The 19,204-nt window shown below is 34.1% G+C and overlaps 2 protein-coding genes across 2 annotated transcripts in view; one reads left to right on the plus strand and one right to left on the minus strand.

Moving 5' to 3' along the window:
- Nucleotides 1-19,204, plus strand: part of LOC140444752 (probable cytochrome P450 6a14) — a 190,891-nt gene that overhangs the window by 43,725 nt on the left and 127,962 nt on the right. The gene's annotated exons all lie outside the window — the stretch shown is intronic.
- LOC140444770 (probable cytochrome P450 6a14) lies at nucleotides 2,682-17,483 on the minus strand. The gene is made up of 5 exons (XM_072536533.1): nucleotides 17,345-17,483; nucleotides 15,810-16,233; nucleotides 12,018-12,722; nucleotides 9,262-9,513; nucleotides 2,682-2,891 (listed from the first exon to the last, which is right to left on the minus strand). Exons 2-5 carry the CDS (start codon nucleotides 16,216-16,218, stop codon nucleotides 2,725-2,727), a joined length of 1,533 nt encoding a protein of 510 aa, XP_072392634.1. The 5' UTR covers nucleotides 16,219-16,233; nucleotides 17,345-17,483; the 3' UTR covers nucleotides 2,682-2,724.

Consider the following 19,204-nt stretch of genomic DNA (forward strand, 5'->3'; position numbering starts at 1 on the left):
ACAGAGTAGCTTTTGCTCCCGCCTTCGTGACATTTCAAAGCTCAGCTGTTCTCGTTGTTTAACCAGGCAGTTATTGGATCAATAAGCACTCTCAAATGTGATTTTTCAAGTTTTAAAAGCTTATAATCCCTATAACAAAGGCTTTGGTCTTTTTAATATGTCTTTTTAATGTGTTTTTTGTTGGGTATTACATTTCCATGAGGTATGTATCTTCCTTCTATCTGACTATCTTCTGACCATCTTAAAATACGAGACACTTTTCTATTGCGACGTACATACTGATATACTGATATCATTTGAGAAAGTTTCTACAGGTTTCATTTTAGCATCTGATCTAGGTAGTTTCGAGTGGAAATACAACGCATTATTAATATAACAATATCAGTTATTCTTATCTATACTTCACAAACTAAAACTAAAAATAACAAGTATTAGTAAAAAATTAAAAATAGACAATGCGTCACTCCTGTCTAAGAACTTATTATTTTATAAATTTAACTACTACAAAAAACACAAATGTACAGGCCAAACCTTCACAATGCTCACGTCCAATAAATTCTTGGTGAGTCATAAGGTTGTAACTTTTTTACAAATTGTGTCAAATCAAATCTAAAAATAAAAAGGAAGTACTTATAAAACAATTAGTAACAAACCAGTTCCGCCTTCTTCCCACTAACGAATTAAAATAAATGTAGGTACAGTACTCTCTGGTGGGATGATACTATTAGAACCGCCTTTATTATTGATTTCTTTTATTACTACCAAATTAGTAATATAGAAACGATATGATTTAAAATAGCTAGTAATGAAGTAATAATCCATAAATATGATGTACTAATAAATCATTTGACACAAATATTTTATTAGGTACTTAACTTTATTTATTTTTTTATTGCTTGGTCAATATTAAAGCTTAGCCACTATAGTAATGTTATTTTGATGCTAAAACCTCAGAGTCCCCTTGGAATAGGCCCGTGTTGATTGCGATATTTTCACTTTCGATATTGTTTTCACCAGGTAATTGGAGGTGAACTTTAGTCGTCCAATCTGTCATTATATGATTTAAAAAGGTCATTTTTAAAAGGTCACACATATTATCATCGACTTGGTCTTTCCACAAAGGCTTTTTTGTAGTCAATAAAAGCAGTAGGGGATTGTTTTTTGGTAAATAACTGAGCCGATGGCAAGTTGTTCTTTGCAGCCGCTGGACCCAATAGCGCATCTATTCTCTTGAGGCTGTATGATATAATGTAATAATAATAATAAATGTCTACTAATCTACAAGCTATACTGGGACCGCACTGTGCTCACAGACACAAACAGTGGCACATAATAGACCAGATATGGTACTAGTTAATAAACTAAATAGACAAATAACATTAATTGATGTGGCGATACCCAACAACAATAATCTTCGTGTTAAACCGAACGAAAAAATTGCCAAGTACAGGGATCTGGAAATTCAAATACGAAGACAGTGGAGCATGGAAAGTACCCAGACAATACCTATTATTCTCTCTACTACTGGAGTCATTCCAAAGAACCTCCTAGAAAATATAAAAAAGCTAGGTCTGAATGAACATCTCTACAAGACCATGCAGAAAGCTGTACTACTCTCAACGTCCAGATGTGTACGAAAATTTTTGGGAGATACTCCAGCATACCAAGTCACCTAGGGCTCGATAACACGGAAAGAGTCCCACCAGAGCTCAATCCTTTTGATACCGTAGGTATCTGGGATGAGTGAATTTTCCCCTTAGAGGGAGTGTGAGCCGTATGGCTAAATCTAAATGTCTTCATTAACAAACAAAATCAATTTTTCTTTACAATAAAATATAATATCAGTAGGGCGAGATTCAGTTTGTATACCACTGTGTAACAGTGGATACAACTGCTCTTCCACCTAACCCCCCGAAAATAGGATAGATAGACTATATCTAAATAACGAAATTGTATTTTACAATGAAACATAAAAATATTACATATTAAATTTATAAATTATAAACTGTTTATTTATTTTTTCTAAATTCTTAAATTTTTAAACTGTTCAGCTAACAACTGCTCATAAATTAATCTCTTGGTGAAGTCTAATTTAGGTGAAGTTCGTTGAGTCCGGGTTTGGTGGTGAAACATTAGCTACCGAGCTAGCTAGCAATTATTGAAAGAGAGCTAATGAGATAAAACCTTGAACGATGGACTAGCTGAAATATACTGGTTAAGAACGGGCCATTTAGGAACGTAAAATAAGAAATATGTTTATTTCTCTAGCAGTGGGATAGAATTTTATCAATGTAGTCATTATGGTTCCAGAAATATTTCAAAAAGCAGTAGGTCTACCATATTATCTATTTGTTCTTATATAATTGAGGAAACAAACACACATTTGGCACACTTTCAAATGAATTTCATCCATAACAGTATTTAATGTGACGGAGAATATATTATAAGGAGAGTCTTGGAAGGATGGTAAAGTCTTCAAGCAAGATGGCAGTCTTTTGTAATTATTTTCTACAAAAATAAGCTGATTTAATGTAAAAATTTAGACTTATTTCATTTATATGACCTGTGTAACTTGCTCGAAGGGATATATCTCTGAAGGTATCCTTTAGAATAATTTCCTTTGTACATTTTGGGTATTATAGTGGGATTCGTTATCAAAATATATACCAAATTCGAACAAAAGCATTTTATTTGTTGGTATAATAAACAATATAATCTCCTCTTTCACCCCAGTGGATGTAGATTTAACCAAATTGTATCTTGCGGTCGAGTACTAATTGACTTTTTTGAATACTCTAGAGGAAGTTGAGTTTTTTTATTTACCGTTACGCTGAAATCTTGTAGTATGGTTGCTAGTGCGATTTTCACAACCGTCATACCAAATCTAGCTCCTAAAACAAAAGCCTGTATGTAGTTTAAATGTAAATTTTAATAATAAGGGTGTGACACCGAACGTATAGTGTGAGGGAAATATATGGAACAATTGAATTATTTTAAAAGCGACCGCAAGGTAATTATGGCATTTGTTTTGTAGGGTAGTGAAATATGGACGATACTCATATATTCTTTTTTGAGAAAAATTTTTGGAGTAGAAATCAAAACATCCAAACTAACGTAATTAATTGTGGTTTATTCCCAAAATACAATATTTAAGTTTACATGGCACAAGAAAATGATTGCCAAATGGATCAATCTATAATTATGAGACCAAATATCTAAGAAACTCTCAACAATGTAGCCATTATGGTTCCAGTAATATTTCAAAAATCAGTAGGAGTAGTAGCAGTATATATAAATAATCCTAAACCCATTTACCTTAAGGTGTCGGGTGTAATGTCTTTAGTTAGTTGCATGTACAAGTTTTCTTCATTGCTTCTTATTCTTTGCTTGGTTTCTTTCTTGTTCTTTGCTGATTCCTCGTGTCTCTAGGATTGAGGTTACATTATCATCCTATGTCTTCATTGGCCTGCCCCTTGGTCTCTTGGTTTGTCTTCTGGCTTCCCATACTTTTTTAACTGGTCTTTCTTGATTCATTCTCACCATGTGTCCATACCATCTCAGTTGGGCCACTTCAATTTTCTTAATAATTGGTTGGACCTTAAGGTGTTCTCTGACTGCCTCATTTCTAATCCTGTCTAACCTGGTTATACCTATTATTCTTCTAAGAAACTTCATTTCTATGCTCTGTATTTTCGAAGTATTTGTAAGTATCGACTTGTTCAAGTGTATTTCCGTTAAGTGTTATCTTCGTTTGTTTTCTATTTTTTTTGACGTGACAACGTCTTAAATTAGGTTGTGGCTCGGAGTCACTCATGAAAAAGTGTAACGCCCGCTCACGTTTGTTACGATGAGTCACCGAACGAGAGAGAGGCCCGCCGGACCGGCGAATGCCTTGCGTCTCTCTCCCACTCAAACATGATCGGTCCGCTGCGCGCGCAGCACTAGAGAATTAGGCGCGTTGAATCGGTGCGTTCTTGTGTCTCTGTCTTTCTCGAGCGTTCTTGGCGTTGGAAAACCGAGAAAGCGTCATAATACAAGTTCACACGTGTGGTTAAAGTATCGTCAGCTGTGTCTGTAGTGAAAATGTGGAGTGCTTAGATTCGTCATTTACAACAACTACAACAATAAAGGTAAATAATTGTACACTAATATTTCATTATCGTAAACTATGATTGATTGATTAATTGTTAGATTGACACAAAAGTTGAGAAACTGAGTTTACATGTACAATGTTTTAGTAAACAAAATATATTTCTATAGTTAAAATTTGTGCAATTCTTATTTTCATTCAATTCCTTGTTCCTATTGTGCAATTTAATAATATTCATATCAATAAATATTCTACCGAGAAAAAGACGTTGTCACGTAAAATCTTCGCCCGTAAAACCGACTTTACAGGCAACCGATTTTTTTTTCACATACCATTACTTTCGTCTTCTCATTATTGTCGTTTCATTTCGTTTAATGAGTGCAGCGTTCCATACTTGTAAATTTCGATTGAGTGCTTCTTCATTTATCCCAACTATCACTAGATCGTCTGAGTATGCACACTCTGAGATCCACACTGCTTCTAGATTTCTATGTCCGGCATATAATTTCAATGTTTCTGCTCTATTTTCTTTAATTATGTCATCCAAGACAATTTTTAACATTATGGGGCCTAGGCCTCCTCCTTGACGTAGACCCTCATTTACTATGAACTCTTCGGATTCCATATTATCAATTCTGATTCTGTTCCTTGTATGTTTATATATACTATTAAAGTTACAAAGAAACTTTATAACTTTATTTATTTCAGTCACATTCCAATTGAGACAATCATCTGTCAAACTGAAGAAGCCATTTCCAGTTTACCTTCCAAAGACGCTGAAATAACTAGACAAGACATCGCTAAAGTTGTTAGTAACTTCAAGCCTCCTACTCCTAACATTAGACAATCCGAGAAAAAACCCTGAAAGAACTTCAGGGTTTTTTCTCGGATTGGCTAATGTAGGTTTGAATTCAGGTTCAAACCCGTTATTCCTCTACGTCCCATTGTCAGTACATATAACTGTCCCAGATACAACGGCCTAACCATTTGCCAAACACTTGGTCAAACCTCTACAACCTCTCGCCTAAAATGCTTCGTTCTTCGTCAAAAATTCTTTTCATTTTATTGAACTTCTTAAACAATAACCTATCGCACCGTCAGGCATTCTAGTAATTTTCGATATCGTTTCACTCTTTACGAACATTTCTATAAACAAAACTCTAAACATTCTGAAAACCAAATTCAGTATCCAGCAAGACAACTCTTCTATCATTAAACATTGTATGTCCAACACTTATTTCGTCTTCTAAAATAATGCTACAGACAAATAAATCGTGCCCTAATGGGCTCCCCACTATCTCCAGTAATTGCCGATATCTTTATGGAAGACTTCGAAACTCGAGCACTATCCACATCAATGTTCCAACCCACATGTTGGTTACGATATGTTGACAATACATTCGTCATTTGGCCCCATGGCAGGGATACCTTGGTGTCTTTTCAAACCCATCTGAATGGTATACATCCTAGTATCCAGTTCACGATGGAGTGAAAACTGATTCATCGCTACCATTTCTCGACGTAATTATAAAGAAAAACCAATCCCAAAGTTTTCATCACTCTGTTTATCGAAAACCCACCTATACCAATTGTTACTTGCATGCAAACTCTCATCATTCACATTCGCAAATTAATTCAGTAAAAAATGAACATGAAAATTTAGTTGGGCTAATGTATCGCTAGTCCAACACTACATCTATAAGGTTTTATATTATGCTTCTTTTTCTTACGGTGCCTATCTCTTCCAGATGTTGGCATTAACAAAGCTATCCTGTTTTTGCTTGCAGCTATTAGGAGTAGTTGATTGTAGTCTTTTCTTTCCATTTTCTCAGGTTCTCGAGCCAAAAAATTCTCATTCTGCTCCTCTTATTCCATCTTTACAATGAATAACGAGTTGTAATAAGCCACATATATACATTATACGACTATACTACAACTAAGTATCATCATCATCATATAACGGGGGTCCTACGGCGATTGCCGCTTCCCGCATTTCAGCCTCCATCTTTTCCTATCTCTCCAATCTCCCTCTTCTAAGCCTCTAGATTGCATTGTTTTTGTAATTTCTCTTCTCCAGGAATTTGGTGGTCTTCCCCTTTTCCTTCTTTCTGGCGGAACATACATTAAGGCTTTCTTTGGCCACCGCTCCTCCTCCATTCTCATCACGTGACCATGCCATTGTAATTGCCTTCCTTGTATTCTATCTGAAAGAGTATCTCTAATTCCTGTACGGTTTCGTATTTCCTCATTCCTGATTCTTTCCATTCTCGATACTCGACATGACCTTCTAAGATAATCCATTTCCACAACGTCTACTTTATCTCGTTCATTCTTTGTCATCGTCCAACATTCGGCACCATATGTGGTAATTGGTTCTACAATTGCTCTGTATACGCGAAGTTTGGTATGCATCTTTATTTTATTAGACCACAGTAATGAATTCAGTATTCGTATGCATTTTTTCCCTTGGGTTATTCGGTTTTGTACATCTATCTTAACTCTGCCATCTGCTGATATGATGCTTCCTAGATATTTATACTGGTTGCAGCCTTTTATGACTGCGTTTTCAAGCCTTAGATCTGTGGTATTTCCTCCAATTTTTAAATATTCTGTTTTGCTTATGTTTACAGTAAGCCCCCATTTGGCATATTCCTCAAATAATTTTCGATTCATATAATTTATATCTTCCTCATCGGTTGCAACCACCACCTGATCATCTGCAAACAACAATGTATACAGAGTTTCTTGTCCCACTTCGATGCCCATAAATCTACATTTATTTCTCCAATTCCTCAATGCTTCTTGGACGTATATTTTAAAGAGTGTCGGTGACAAACAGCATCCTTGCTTTAGGCCTTTAGTGACTTTAAATTCATTTGAGGTTCTGGTTCCAATTTTTACACAACTAACTGCATTTTCGTACAATTTATATATCGCTCGGATATACGTCGAATCCAATCCGGACCTTTTGAGGACCTCAAACATTTTCTTTAACGGGACACTATCATATGCTTTCTCAAGGTCTATAAATACCAAATGGGTCTCTCTACTTCTTTCGACACGCTTTTCAATTATTTGTCGTAGGATAAATATATTATCAAGGCAGGATCTCCCGGTACGAAATCCGCTTTGTTCTTCAATATCTTGTATCTGTCTTTCAACCCTCTTCTTTAATATTCTGCCGTACAACCGGCCCACAGAGCTCGTCACACTAATACCTCTATAATTGGAACAGTCTCTTTTATTTCCTCTTTTATATATGGAGCTTATATAAGATTTATTCCAATCTCTAGGAATTTCCTGGTCTCCACACATACATTTATTGAAAAGGTCTACTATTAATTCTAAAAGTGCAGTCGGCCCATATTTAACCAGCTCTATGGGAATGTCTCCAGGCCCTGCGGCTTTTCCGTTTTTAACCTCTTTTAAGGTTTCCGTCAATTCAGATAATGTTATTATAGGGATTTCCTGTCTTTCGTCTCTGTTGTCTATTAATTCCCTTATCTTTTCCCATCTGTACTCTACTCTATCCTCTTTCAGCAGTTTCGTATAATATTCTTCCCATTCATTTAACTTTATAAGAGAAATGTTGTCTTCATTTTTCTCATTTTTCCTAAACTGTTTTAATGTTTTCCAAGCTTGCGCCACTTTTGTTCCAGCCATAAATCTGTCCAGTTCATCACACTTAGCCTCCCAGTTTATATTTTTCGCCTTATCCACGTCTTTTTTAACTTCTCTATTCCATTTAGCGTATATTTCTCTGTCTTGAGGATCTTTGGATTGAAGCCATATGTGATATGCTTGTTTTTTCTTGAGAACTTTCTCTTCTAGTTCCGTTGACAACCATTCAGGTTTTCCTTTTTTCCGATTTTCAACTTTTCCCAGTGCTTCATTTGCCGCTTCATGAATATATTTTTTAATTACCTCATACAGACTTTCAGGGTCTAAGTCCTTTGTTTCTATATTTTTTATTTTCTGAGCTATTCTAATTTTATATAAGAACTTTGTCGAATCTTGTTTAAAGCTTTCCAGGTTATATTTTATGTTTTCTATGGTTGTTCCTATGTCTGTTACTTCATCATTTTTGTGACTTGATTGTTCTCTCTTAAATGTCACCATTACTTTTGCAATAATCATATGGTGGTCACTTCCACATTCTGGCCCTCTAAACACCTTCACGTCCTTCGTTTTTAGTTTAGAATCTTTACGATGAATGAAATAGTCAATTATTGATTTTAAATTCCTGGTAGGCTGCGTCCATGTAAATTTATGTATATTCTTATGGGGGAAGAAACCATTTAATATTTTCAAAGAATGTGCCTCGCAAAAATCTATTAATCTTTGGCCATTGTCATTCAGAATGTCTTCTCCATATCTCCCTATGATTTCACTGTTGGAGCTCTTTCCGGTTCTTGCATTAAGATCACCTAAGATCCAAATTTCTTTCTTCTTATTAATTGTGGCTAGAACAGTTGTTAACTTGTTAAAGTACTCTTCCTTGCTGTCAACCCTTGTGTCATCCGTCGGTGCATATGTTCCAATTACCACTATTTCATGGCCATTTTTCTTAATTTCCATGAGGATAATTCTTTCATCTATTTCTTGCCATGATTTAATACATTTTTTCAGTTTCTGATGTATTGCTATAGACACTCCCCTTTTAGCTCGTTCGCTCTTTTCTACGCCACTATAGAAATGCAGGTATTCGTTTATCTTTTCATTTCCTCTTCCTTTTTTCTTTACTTCAGTTAATACACAGATGTCTAGTTTCATTTTACTCAGTTCACGGAAGACCTCCTCTTGTTTTGTCCTTATTCCTTGTATGTTCCAAGCACCCAAATTCATAATCCATTTTCTTTGCGAATTTCGTTTATAGTTTAATCCGTCCGAATTCCAAGGCTTTTTGCTGAAATTTTTAACTTTGATCATTTTTTCCGAGTATCGAGGAGTTGGCCCGATGCCTCAACCCCCAACTTGGAGGACCAGGGTTTTAAATCAGAGTATCCTTCTCTTAGATAAGTTGCCTTCTCTACGGCTTAGGAGTCCTATCTACCCCACCTGTTGGTCCGCGGGTGGTATTTTATTTCCCACCTACCCGCCGGCCTAGCTGCAAACAGGCCGGTGAGCTGTAACTACAACTAAGTAACCAATTAAAATTTGTTTATAATTACCGATACAAATCCTAGGTCCTTCTCCAAATGGCATAAAGGCCATCGGATGCCTTGTTGCTATGTTCTCTTCCGTAAAGCGATCCGGATCAAAAACGTCAGGATCTGGATAGATTTCTGGATCTCGATGTATAGAAGACACTAGAATTCCCAACATTGTTCCTTCTTCGATAACAAGATCAGAATTAGGAACTTTGTAGTCTTTGTTACATATTCTTAAGAGTCCTGGTAAGGGGGGATGAAGCCTAAGGGTTTCTGAAAGCAAACACCGATTAGTTATTACAATAAAGCCATCAATTCTGAAATGGTTTAAAATAAAACATTTGATAACCAGGTAACCAGGTTTACCAGGTAACCCATCCCTGGGGATAACTGGCGTGTATTAGATTCAGGGAAGAGGAGTAAGAACCTATGAGATACGCCCTCAAAACACCAATGTGCTGTAAGCACTTGAGCCAGGAAGTACTCCATTCGCCTGTGACTACTGGGCCACATTTTCCGTGCTGTTCTACTTTTATTGCCATCTTTCCATTGATCTTTCTCTTTCTTATTTTTTATGGCTGTTGTCAAATGCTCTCTCTTCTCATAGAAATATCTCCTTTCTACTGGTAACACATGCAAAGTAACGCATCCCGTGATAGTCCACAAGTCCTGTAGCCGCATGCTACTCACAACAAACTCGTTCTGTTCACTCGTATTATGAGACCCTTGTAAGACGGTACTCAATACCATGTAGGCCCTCCTCCCTTTTGATTTAGGTCCTCCAATGTTGGGCATCTCCTTTCCTAGCGCAGCTAGCTGCAATTTTTCTTCCTTCATGGCTACCACCTGTATGCTCCGCCCCTCCTCCCAAACCCCAGAAAAGAAAGAGGTTATACCTTCTCCGTATTCGCAATTCATGACTCCGTCCGTCATATGCCAGATTCCACAGCGTCTTGTCCAAGACCGATCCCTGCAGTGCGCCCAAAGCTGTTAGTCCCCAATGTTATGCAATGCCTCGATTACAGTCAAAATCGGGTCAATTTACGTCGACAGCGAAGCTAAAAGGTTACATTCGCTGGTGCTGATGATGTAATGGTAGTAGGGAACAGTAACAGTGATTTAAGACAAGTTCATGAGAACAAAGGTTTAAAAATTTGTAGGACAAAAACAAAGTATTTGGAATAAGTAATCAAGAAAAATAATAACTTTGGTATTAAATAATAACGGGGAAATCGATGGGGATGCATGCAGTAGAATTAGTTCTACAGTAGTAAATCAAAATGTTGCAACAACAAAATAGAAGGCTTGTTAAAAAAGTTAATATCTTAAAATCTTAAAGAAATAATATAAAGATCTAATAACGATAATTTATTTTCATTATCGCAATAAAGGTGAGAACTTCAATAATAATGTCAATAGACTTAAAAGTAAGTTAACAAATCTATTTTATTTTGTGGTCAATAAATAGATTTATATACATAATTTTTCCCCTAAAATGAAACTTCCATCCACAAGTAAAATTTCTATCCTTTAAATTTATTTTTCATTATCAAACAAGAAGAGGTAGGTACACTTTCAAATTAAACATTTATTTTTACAAAATTACTTTGCTAAATGATTTATCTTCCATATATTTTACAAAATATTGCAGTTTTGTTAAAATCCATCTAAAATTAGGTAATTTTATTAAGGCTTTTCGAAAAATCCAATCTAACGTTAGAGTTCTTGCCATATTCTGACGTCACTTGCGCAGAATGTGTTTCAACGATTCGGTACAAGGCGTGTCTATAAGTTTTAATGGTCTAAGATTTAAACAGTAGGCAAAATGTAACACAGTACCCCCACTTCCACCAAAATTGCTCGAGTCGCCTAAAGGTTGCCATACACGCTACGATAAATCGATGACAATTTAACTGTACCGTAAAAACTGTACAGTTTTGTCGCATTTTTCTGTCCAAAGGAGTATTTCAACGAATTTCATAGTTATGAATAAATAACATCAATTCATTGTTCTGGTAAGATTTTTTTTTAAATAAGCCTAAATGTTTGTATTACAAATTTGTTTATTTCTTGTTTTATTTATTTTATTATTTAAGTTACCAGTTGATGTCCGTTCGAAGAGGTTTACTCTCCGGCCCCTGGAACTCACGTGAGGCATGGTTATGTGTTGCCTGAAGTTAAATCTAATAAAGTATTAAACATCACTCACTTTTAAACAACAACATGTACATTTTTTGCTAACTTCATTTTTTTGTAAAGGGTCGTACTCTAATATTTTGGTGGCTCAGGCATGTTAACCTGCTTTTTAACCTGATGATGGAATTATTATTCCGAAAACGTTTGTGTTTTTTGATTTAGCCCTTTTAAGGGTTTTTAAATATACCTACATACAAAGATTAAACCTCTTTTTTTGATACATGGTATACAGCCAGCTACAGGAATTTATTTTTTTCCTTGTGGATTTAATAAATATTTTTATTTTGCTTTATTTCTCATTTTTACGCCACTGATCAATAAGCTTTTGTATAAAAATGTGTAAAACTAACACAAAACATATAAATACTCTATGTTGTAATAAAAGGCAGGCATTTTTTATTTATTTATAATTTTTGTTTTTATATGGGTTGTCCCTTAGTGCGGCGCCTATGGCAAATTAATACTTCTTTATATAATAAAAAAATGCTCTCCAAGGCATCAAAAAAGGCCTGGTGGCGAAGGGGTTAAAAGTCTATCAATACCAAATAATTGACACAAGACCTTAATTATTATATACATACCATTAATGACTTGTTCTGTGTAAGTCAACGATTTCAATCCTTCAAAATTAATTTCATTGTCGTTCTTTTCAAGCATAGACTTTACTTCTTGTATCACTTTTGCTTGAATATCTGGATGCGTTGCTAACTCAAATAATGCAAACTCGATTGTGGTACTTGACGTCTCGAAACCTGCTATAAAAAATGCAAAACACTGAGCAACAACTTCAGGTACTGACAAAAAGAGTTCATCTTGATCACCATTTTGTGTTACAGGCGTAGAGTCTCCATCGTCTGTGATGTTGCCCTTATTTTTTAACTGCAGCAGAACGTCCATGAAGTCTTTTTTTTGAATATTGTTCTTTTCCCTGTAATCTGTCACTCCTGTTACGAGATCCATAAAGCAAGAAGTTAACTCACGAGAGTGTGTCTTATACCCGGTTCTTCGAAGAATGTGTTCTGGAAAGTTGCAACATATCAATCTCTTTATTTGTGTTGCAAAAGTCCCTGCGATATTTTTTATACATATTTTAAGTACCTTCAAGTTCGATTCTTTGAGATGGTTGAATTCTATGCCGAATGCAATTGAGCCGAAATTTTCTGTAGTGAATCTAGCTCCAACTTCATGGATGTTTACGTATCCCTTAGAAAGCGATAGTTCCTTTAAATGAATTCGAAGTTGATCCGAACAAGCTTTTGTTATGGGAAACATTGTCTTAAGTCGACCTAAAAGGTGAAATTTAATAAATTTGAGTATTATGTGTTTCATGACAAAATATATTTTAAAACTAATGGAATAATGTAGAATAACTAAATCAAATGAGGCTGAATATAGATATCTACAACAATAAAAAGTGGTACTGTAGGTCTGTAGACTCCGAAGCCTGTAGATGAACCCCTAAGGTTCATACTATGTTTTCTCTATTTTTAAATTTTAAATATTTATAACCCTTTCATTGCCGACGAAATAGGTCTAACGTGATCTGGGTGCTAACTCGATTGTCGTAGCTCATTTTACTAGCTTAGTAAATTGAGACTCCAGTGCTCCTGACACCTAAGAACGTAATGAGAAATCAAATAATATATATATATATATATATATATATATATATATATATATATATATATATATATATATATATATATATATATTATTGTGATATTTAAAGTCTTGGTGCGCCAAGCAATAATTAGCTAATTAATTTTTTGATTAATTAAAATTATTTAAATGATATGATTATGACTCTATCACAATTTTTAATTCTTTTATCTCAGGGTTAAATTCGTGCTTCAATATCTATGCTATTACATGTGAAAGGTAAGGTCCAAAGAATACCGGAATAATAAAAAACACATATGATCTAACACTATATATTGAAATAAAAATAATGAAATAATTCACACTCAAAAGTTTTCAATAAACAAATCTCATATAATGATTCTCAAAATTTTGTTCTACGTACGTGAACAATCAAAATTAATGGTACAAACAATATTAATTGAAATCTCAAAATCCCAAACTATTCTAACTCTCCTAATCAAAATATTTATATCCTTTCTAAATTAAGTGTAAAAATTGTGTTATCACTAAAAGAAAAAAACTGCAGAAAACAAAAATATCTCTCTCTGATGATGAGTGGTCCAAATCCTTGTTCCTTGTAGACTATATTATCTCCTCTCAACCGCTCCCTATGTAATCAGCAATCTTACAACAGATTGTTGCAAGTATATCGTCCTTAATGATCTCCTTCAAAAGCACAAATCATTCAAATTATGATAGCCTTTCTCCTCTCGATAAACTGAATCTCTCGTTGGCCCGAGTGAAAAATGACTCTTGGAATATCTTCTCTTTACGATAAACTGAATCTCTCGTTGGCCTGAACAGTGACTCTTGGAATATAAGTCGAAAAATATGACTTACAATATTTTGCTGCTTCAGCTTCTGTCAGATACACTAACTCCACAAAAACTCACTAACATTCAACACTACTGCTTGCTACTTCTCGGGAACCGCCAGAGAACAATCACTGTTCGTCTTACAGACTTGGAAAACCAACTGATTATCTTTTTTCTCTCCTAAATCTAGCTAAACTTTCATTCCTACATACCTATCCCACCTTTTTCAATCTCCGCCAATCAAAACTCGTCACAATTCCCCCATTTTTTCATTTCGATAACAAACAAATTTTTACCTATAATTATAAAATTTCCTAAAACTTATTTACAAATAATATTTTTCTATAATTCTTAAAAACTAACAAAAACCTCTTTCTAAAATCTCTTCTATTGTCTTTAATCACTGCATTAATGTATTTGGAAAACCCGGTTCAATTGTCTTTGGATTTCACTTAAAATTATGCGGGTCACTCAAGTATAACAAAGAAATAATTTATGTATAGCTTACATTTTGTTTAGTACAGGTAATCCAAGAATTTAATAACTTTCCTTCTTCGAAATGTTTGTTGGTTATTATCCTACTTATCTGAATTATTTTATTGTTTTTGAACTTTGAAATATTTTAATCAACCCAATATTTTTCTCGATTTTACATATCATAACAATATATATATATGGTTTCCACACGTGTTTTGCGACGCCGGCCGACGTTGCTCGATGCCTAATTTACATGCCATTCGATCATGCCATGATGTATTCTAATGTCTCTTGTGTCCATTGCCTTTGTTATTCCTTTTCTCCAGAATTTTCTTGTTTCTTCCTCGTCTTCTTCGGCTTGGTGGAACTTCTTTCACAATCTTTTTCGGCAGTCTTGTATTTCCATTTTCTGGACATGTGCGTACCATTTATCGGTTGCTTTCTTTGCACATTTATCGTTGTTGACTCTTGAACTCTCATCGGCCAGCTTATCTCATCGTTGCAAATTCTCTTTCTGCGGGATACTTCCACTAACTGCTTAAAGACGTCAATTTTGACTGCCTTCAGCTTTCTTCTGTTATTCTCTGTTATTCTCCAAGTTTCTGCATCATATAACATACCATTTTTAATAAGCGTTTCATATAATATATTTCTTCCTTTTATCTATTGCTTGACTCCAGAATATATTTTTGTGCCTATCGTTCTTCTAACTTACGATAGCAAAAAACTTTTGCAGTTTATAATGATATATCGCTTGCATGGGTTATATATTATGGTGAAATTAGCTACTAATACTGAAAGAAAACATTGTTTTAAGTGGGTACTAAAACGTAAAGAGTTGGCATAACGAAGAATTAAAATTTGTTGATATACTTGGCAAACTTACGAAGTTTTTGACAATTAGGAGGATGAAATAAAGACCTTTCAAAGTCGAATAGTAAAATTTTACTCCCGCTATTACTAATTATAGTTTTTATTTAAATATCAGTGAAGCTGATTTAATATCAATTATAGTTTTTAAGACCAAGTTCTTAAATTACGTAAAAAAATAATAAATAATTTAGTATTGTTAAATAATATTTTATAATAAGTATCTGTGCGTTTTTCTTTGTTTACTTTGTATTTGTACAGGGTGGTGAAGCACGTATAATAAAATAAAATGTTTGCTTTTACTTTATGCTTAAATTTTCATCATGTACCTTCCTCCTATTACCATTTACGTTTTCTGATATAATAAACTTTTTATACACCTAATAATTTTTGAAAAAAAAAAACGTTGATATTGATACTTTTTTTAAAAACAAGTAGTTTTGTTCCAAGTAGTCACCACACAAGAGAAAAGTAGTTAAAGTGGAGCAATATGAAACGTATAAGTAAACACCAATATTTAGTACGAATGAAGGAAATACATATTAAATGTAAGTAGAAATTAATAGATACCTATCGATAAAGTAGGACCCAGTTTGGCCCTAAGTTTTTTCCATTTTTCATTCCTCAAATTAAAAATATTCATCGATAGAGGATCTCCTGGGTCGCAGTATATACCCCTGTTGACAAAATATGAAAAGTCTTTTTGTAAAATGTGTTTGATCAGATCTAAATCTACAGGAACAAAGCGTGGCTTGAACATTTCATAATATCCTCCATATTTTAAACCTTTTGATTTAAACTCCGCATACATATTGTCAAGAAACTTGGCGATGCTTCGCTTGTTGAGAAGAAGATCGCTCACATTTCCAAAAATGAAAGATGGTTCCATTTGGTACACACCTTTTCGCGTCCAGAAAGAAAAGTGCCATTTTAAGTAAAGATAAATAACTGCAACTAAAGCTAGGATGTAATACATCATCAGGCACAAAATTCACTAAAATAAAAAAATACATTAATCAAAAAAAGATTTAATGGGTTAATGGGTAGTTGTGTAATAGGCAATATACACATTTCTGCGAAATTTGTTGGTTAATCTTAATTTTTTAATGAATTCTAAATAGACTTAAATTGATATATTGATATATAGGATTAAACCACCTTAAAAAATCCTGAAGATAAGTTTAGAAATCAAATGGATTACATCCATACTTAAGTTCGCAAGAGATCATTAATCCAAACAGACAGATTAAACGGAGAGAGACAAAGAGGATAGAACTAAGAAAGAATGATAACCTTATCCAAGAAATGCAAAAAAGTATATCCTCCAGTCGTAAGCATACATCACAAGAGATATGGGAGACACCAATTAATCGCCCCATGCTAAATAATCCTGTTAAATAGAAACACTGGATAGCAGACGAAACCCTGAAAATAATTGGGAACCGAAGAAATCTTTGTCAAAGTGGTGTACATAATGAAAGGGAAAAAACTAAGTTTAAGAAACCTCAACAAAGAAATGGAACAAAGATGCAAGGCTGATCAACCTTGCACCAACCAAGAAATTGAGAGATAGGATCAAGAAAATTAGTTCAGTGCTCTATTTGGGAAAATACGATACATAACAAGAGACTTTAAAGAACTTGGGCCATTGAAGACCGCACAGGAACCCTGAGAACCAACAGGGAAGACTTAACAGAGACATAAAGATCATACTTCCGGGAGCTATATAAAGAGGATCAATGCCAGGAACTTGTTCACGAAACATTAAACAGTAAACTCAAGTATAACAAAGTACGAGGGCCAGATATGATAACAGCAGAAATTATCAAAGCCACAAAAGAAACCGGAATAAAAAAATTTCAATTGCAACAAGATATGAAATTTCAAGCAATCCCCTGATGATTGGACAAAATCTACAATAACGACAATACAAAAAAAGCAGCTTCTATAAATACGACAATTATGGAACCATCTCCCTAGTCTCACATGCCAGAAAAATAATGCTTTACATAATGAATGAGAGGCTAAACACTTTCCTACAAATAGAAATATCCAACACGTTTACTTTTATATACCAAATAAAATAAATATTTCTGTTAAATTACCTTCAAAAAACTTTATTCAGTAGTGAAAAACTCCTTTTTCATTTGTTTCACAATCTAACTAAAAGTGTTCACTCATGTTATGACCAAAGACGAAAAATTAAAAAAGTACAAAGTTACGGGCAATAAGTACAATAATTAGAAATACCTTATCGGCTAAGGGTCCAATTAACTGTGTTTGTGTAGAATATAGTAAATGTAATAAAAGTAATTGATCGTTTACTTAAAAACGTATGACTTTAAAAACTTGTTTATTTCCGTAGTCTTTGGCAAGCTCAATGTCAATATATATATATATATATATATATATATATATATATATATATATATATATATATATATATATATATATATATATATATATATATATATATATTACACTAAATGTAGTTTACTATGATAGTGGAGCGTCCTCGGTCAAATGTTGGAGAATAAAAAAGGATATAAGGATATCAGCTACTCCATCCTTTTCTTGAAGACGTTTTTGTGTATTAATTCATACACATCATCAGTTCATCTAAAAATAAGTTGAATAAGTAAACATAAACAATTTACACATGGTTTTCCTCACAAAATATACTTTCCCGTTTCCCAATGCTTTCTGTTTCAGAGGGGTTTTACGCTACTACCAAGCACATCCATAGAGAAACTGCAGTGAAAATACTTAAGAGATTACTGAAAAATTAGCTAGAGCAAAAGCTAAAAGATCTTTTCTACTAGAGTATAGGAGACCAAAGAGAGTTTCAAAATGCATTATTGATAGCACTTTCAACATTACTTTATTCACTACGGGATCTACTATCATACCTTTGGTAAGTTAAATCATCTGCAATTTTTTTGTCTCTATGGATGTTTATTTAACTAATTTGTAGATGAACTGATGATATGTATGAATTAATATGCGAAACGTCTTCAATAAAAGTATGAAGTAGCTGATCTTTTTTTATTCTCCTACAATTGACCGAGAACCCTCCACTATCATAGTAAACTACATTTAGTATAGAATTCGATGGTCGTACTCCTTTTATCGATATACTTCAATGCTGCAATATGGGCATTCCAATCGAAGACAAGATAACTTGATCCGATTTACTGACGACCAAGCCATTCTAGCTGAAAACGAGAGCGGTATAGACTATATGCTTAGAAAACTGGAAAAGGAGTGCACCAAGTGGGGCCTTACAATTAATATACAAAAAACTGAGTATTCAGTCACAGGAGAAAAAGTAGAAAGTCTACAAATTGAAATGGGAACTATAAAAGCAACTTAAACCATCAAATACTTGAGGGTTCAAATAACATCAAAAGCAGAGAGTAACGAAGAAATACATTCTAGGATTGGCCAAGCAAGAGCAGCCACTGACAGCTAGACATACTATTGTGGAATAATAAAATAACAAAAGAAACTAAAAGAAGAATTTTGGGAAATCAATAAAAAAAAACAAATAACAAATTAAGGCAATAGAAATGGACTATTGGAGACGATGTCCCGGCATACTAGACTCGATAGGATAAGGAACGTAGACATTAGGAGAGAAATGGAAATTGACCTAGACATAATCGATACTATCGAAGCCAAAAAACTAAACTGGTATGAATACCTGCAGAGAATACCTGAAAGTAGATGGCCAAAAAAGATAGAAAAACGGACTTCGCCCACTAGAAGAAAACGAGGTAGATCAATACGATCATAGAGAGAAGATGTAGAAGATGCAATGCAAGAGATTTAAAAACTGAAGATTGCTTTACCAGAAAAGATTGCATTTCATTTCAATTCGAATTCCATCATTGTTCTACACGTGTTTCAAGTTATTTACGTAGACTAGAAACGTTACAAGCGTAACGTTATCGTTACTATATCTG

Source organism: Diabrotica undecimpunctata, chromosome 1 (genome assembly GCF_040954645.1).
Source record: "Diabrotica undecimpunctata isolate CICGRU chromosome 1, icDiaUnde3, whole genome shotgun sequence".
NCBI classification, from domain to species: Eukaryota; Metazoa; Arthropoda; class Insecta; order Coleoptera; family Chrysomelidae; genus Diabrotica; species Diabrotica undecimpunctata.

What these genes read in the sequence shown, in the direction of transcription:
- LOC140444770 (XM_072536533.1), bottom strand. Translation starts at nt 16,218, where the DNA reads ATGATGTATTACATCCTAGCTTTAGTTGCAGTTATTTATCTTTACTTA. An exon ending in GGGTCCTACTTTATCGATAG is followed by an intron (nt 12,723 to 15,809) that starts GTATCTATTAAT and finishes TTCACCTTTTAG; the next exon opens with GTCGACTTAAGACAATGTTT. An exon ending in CACAGAACAAGTCATTAATG is followed by an intron (nt 9,514 to 12,017) that starts GTATGTATATAA and finishes GTTTGCTTTCAG; the next exon opens with AAACCCTTAGGCTTCATCCC.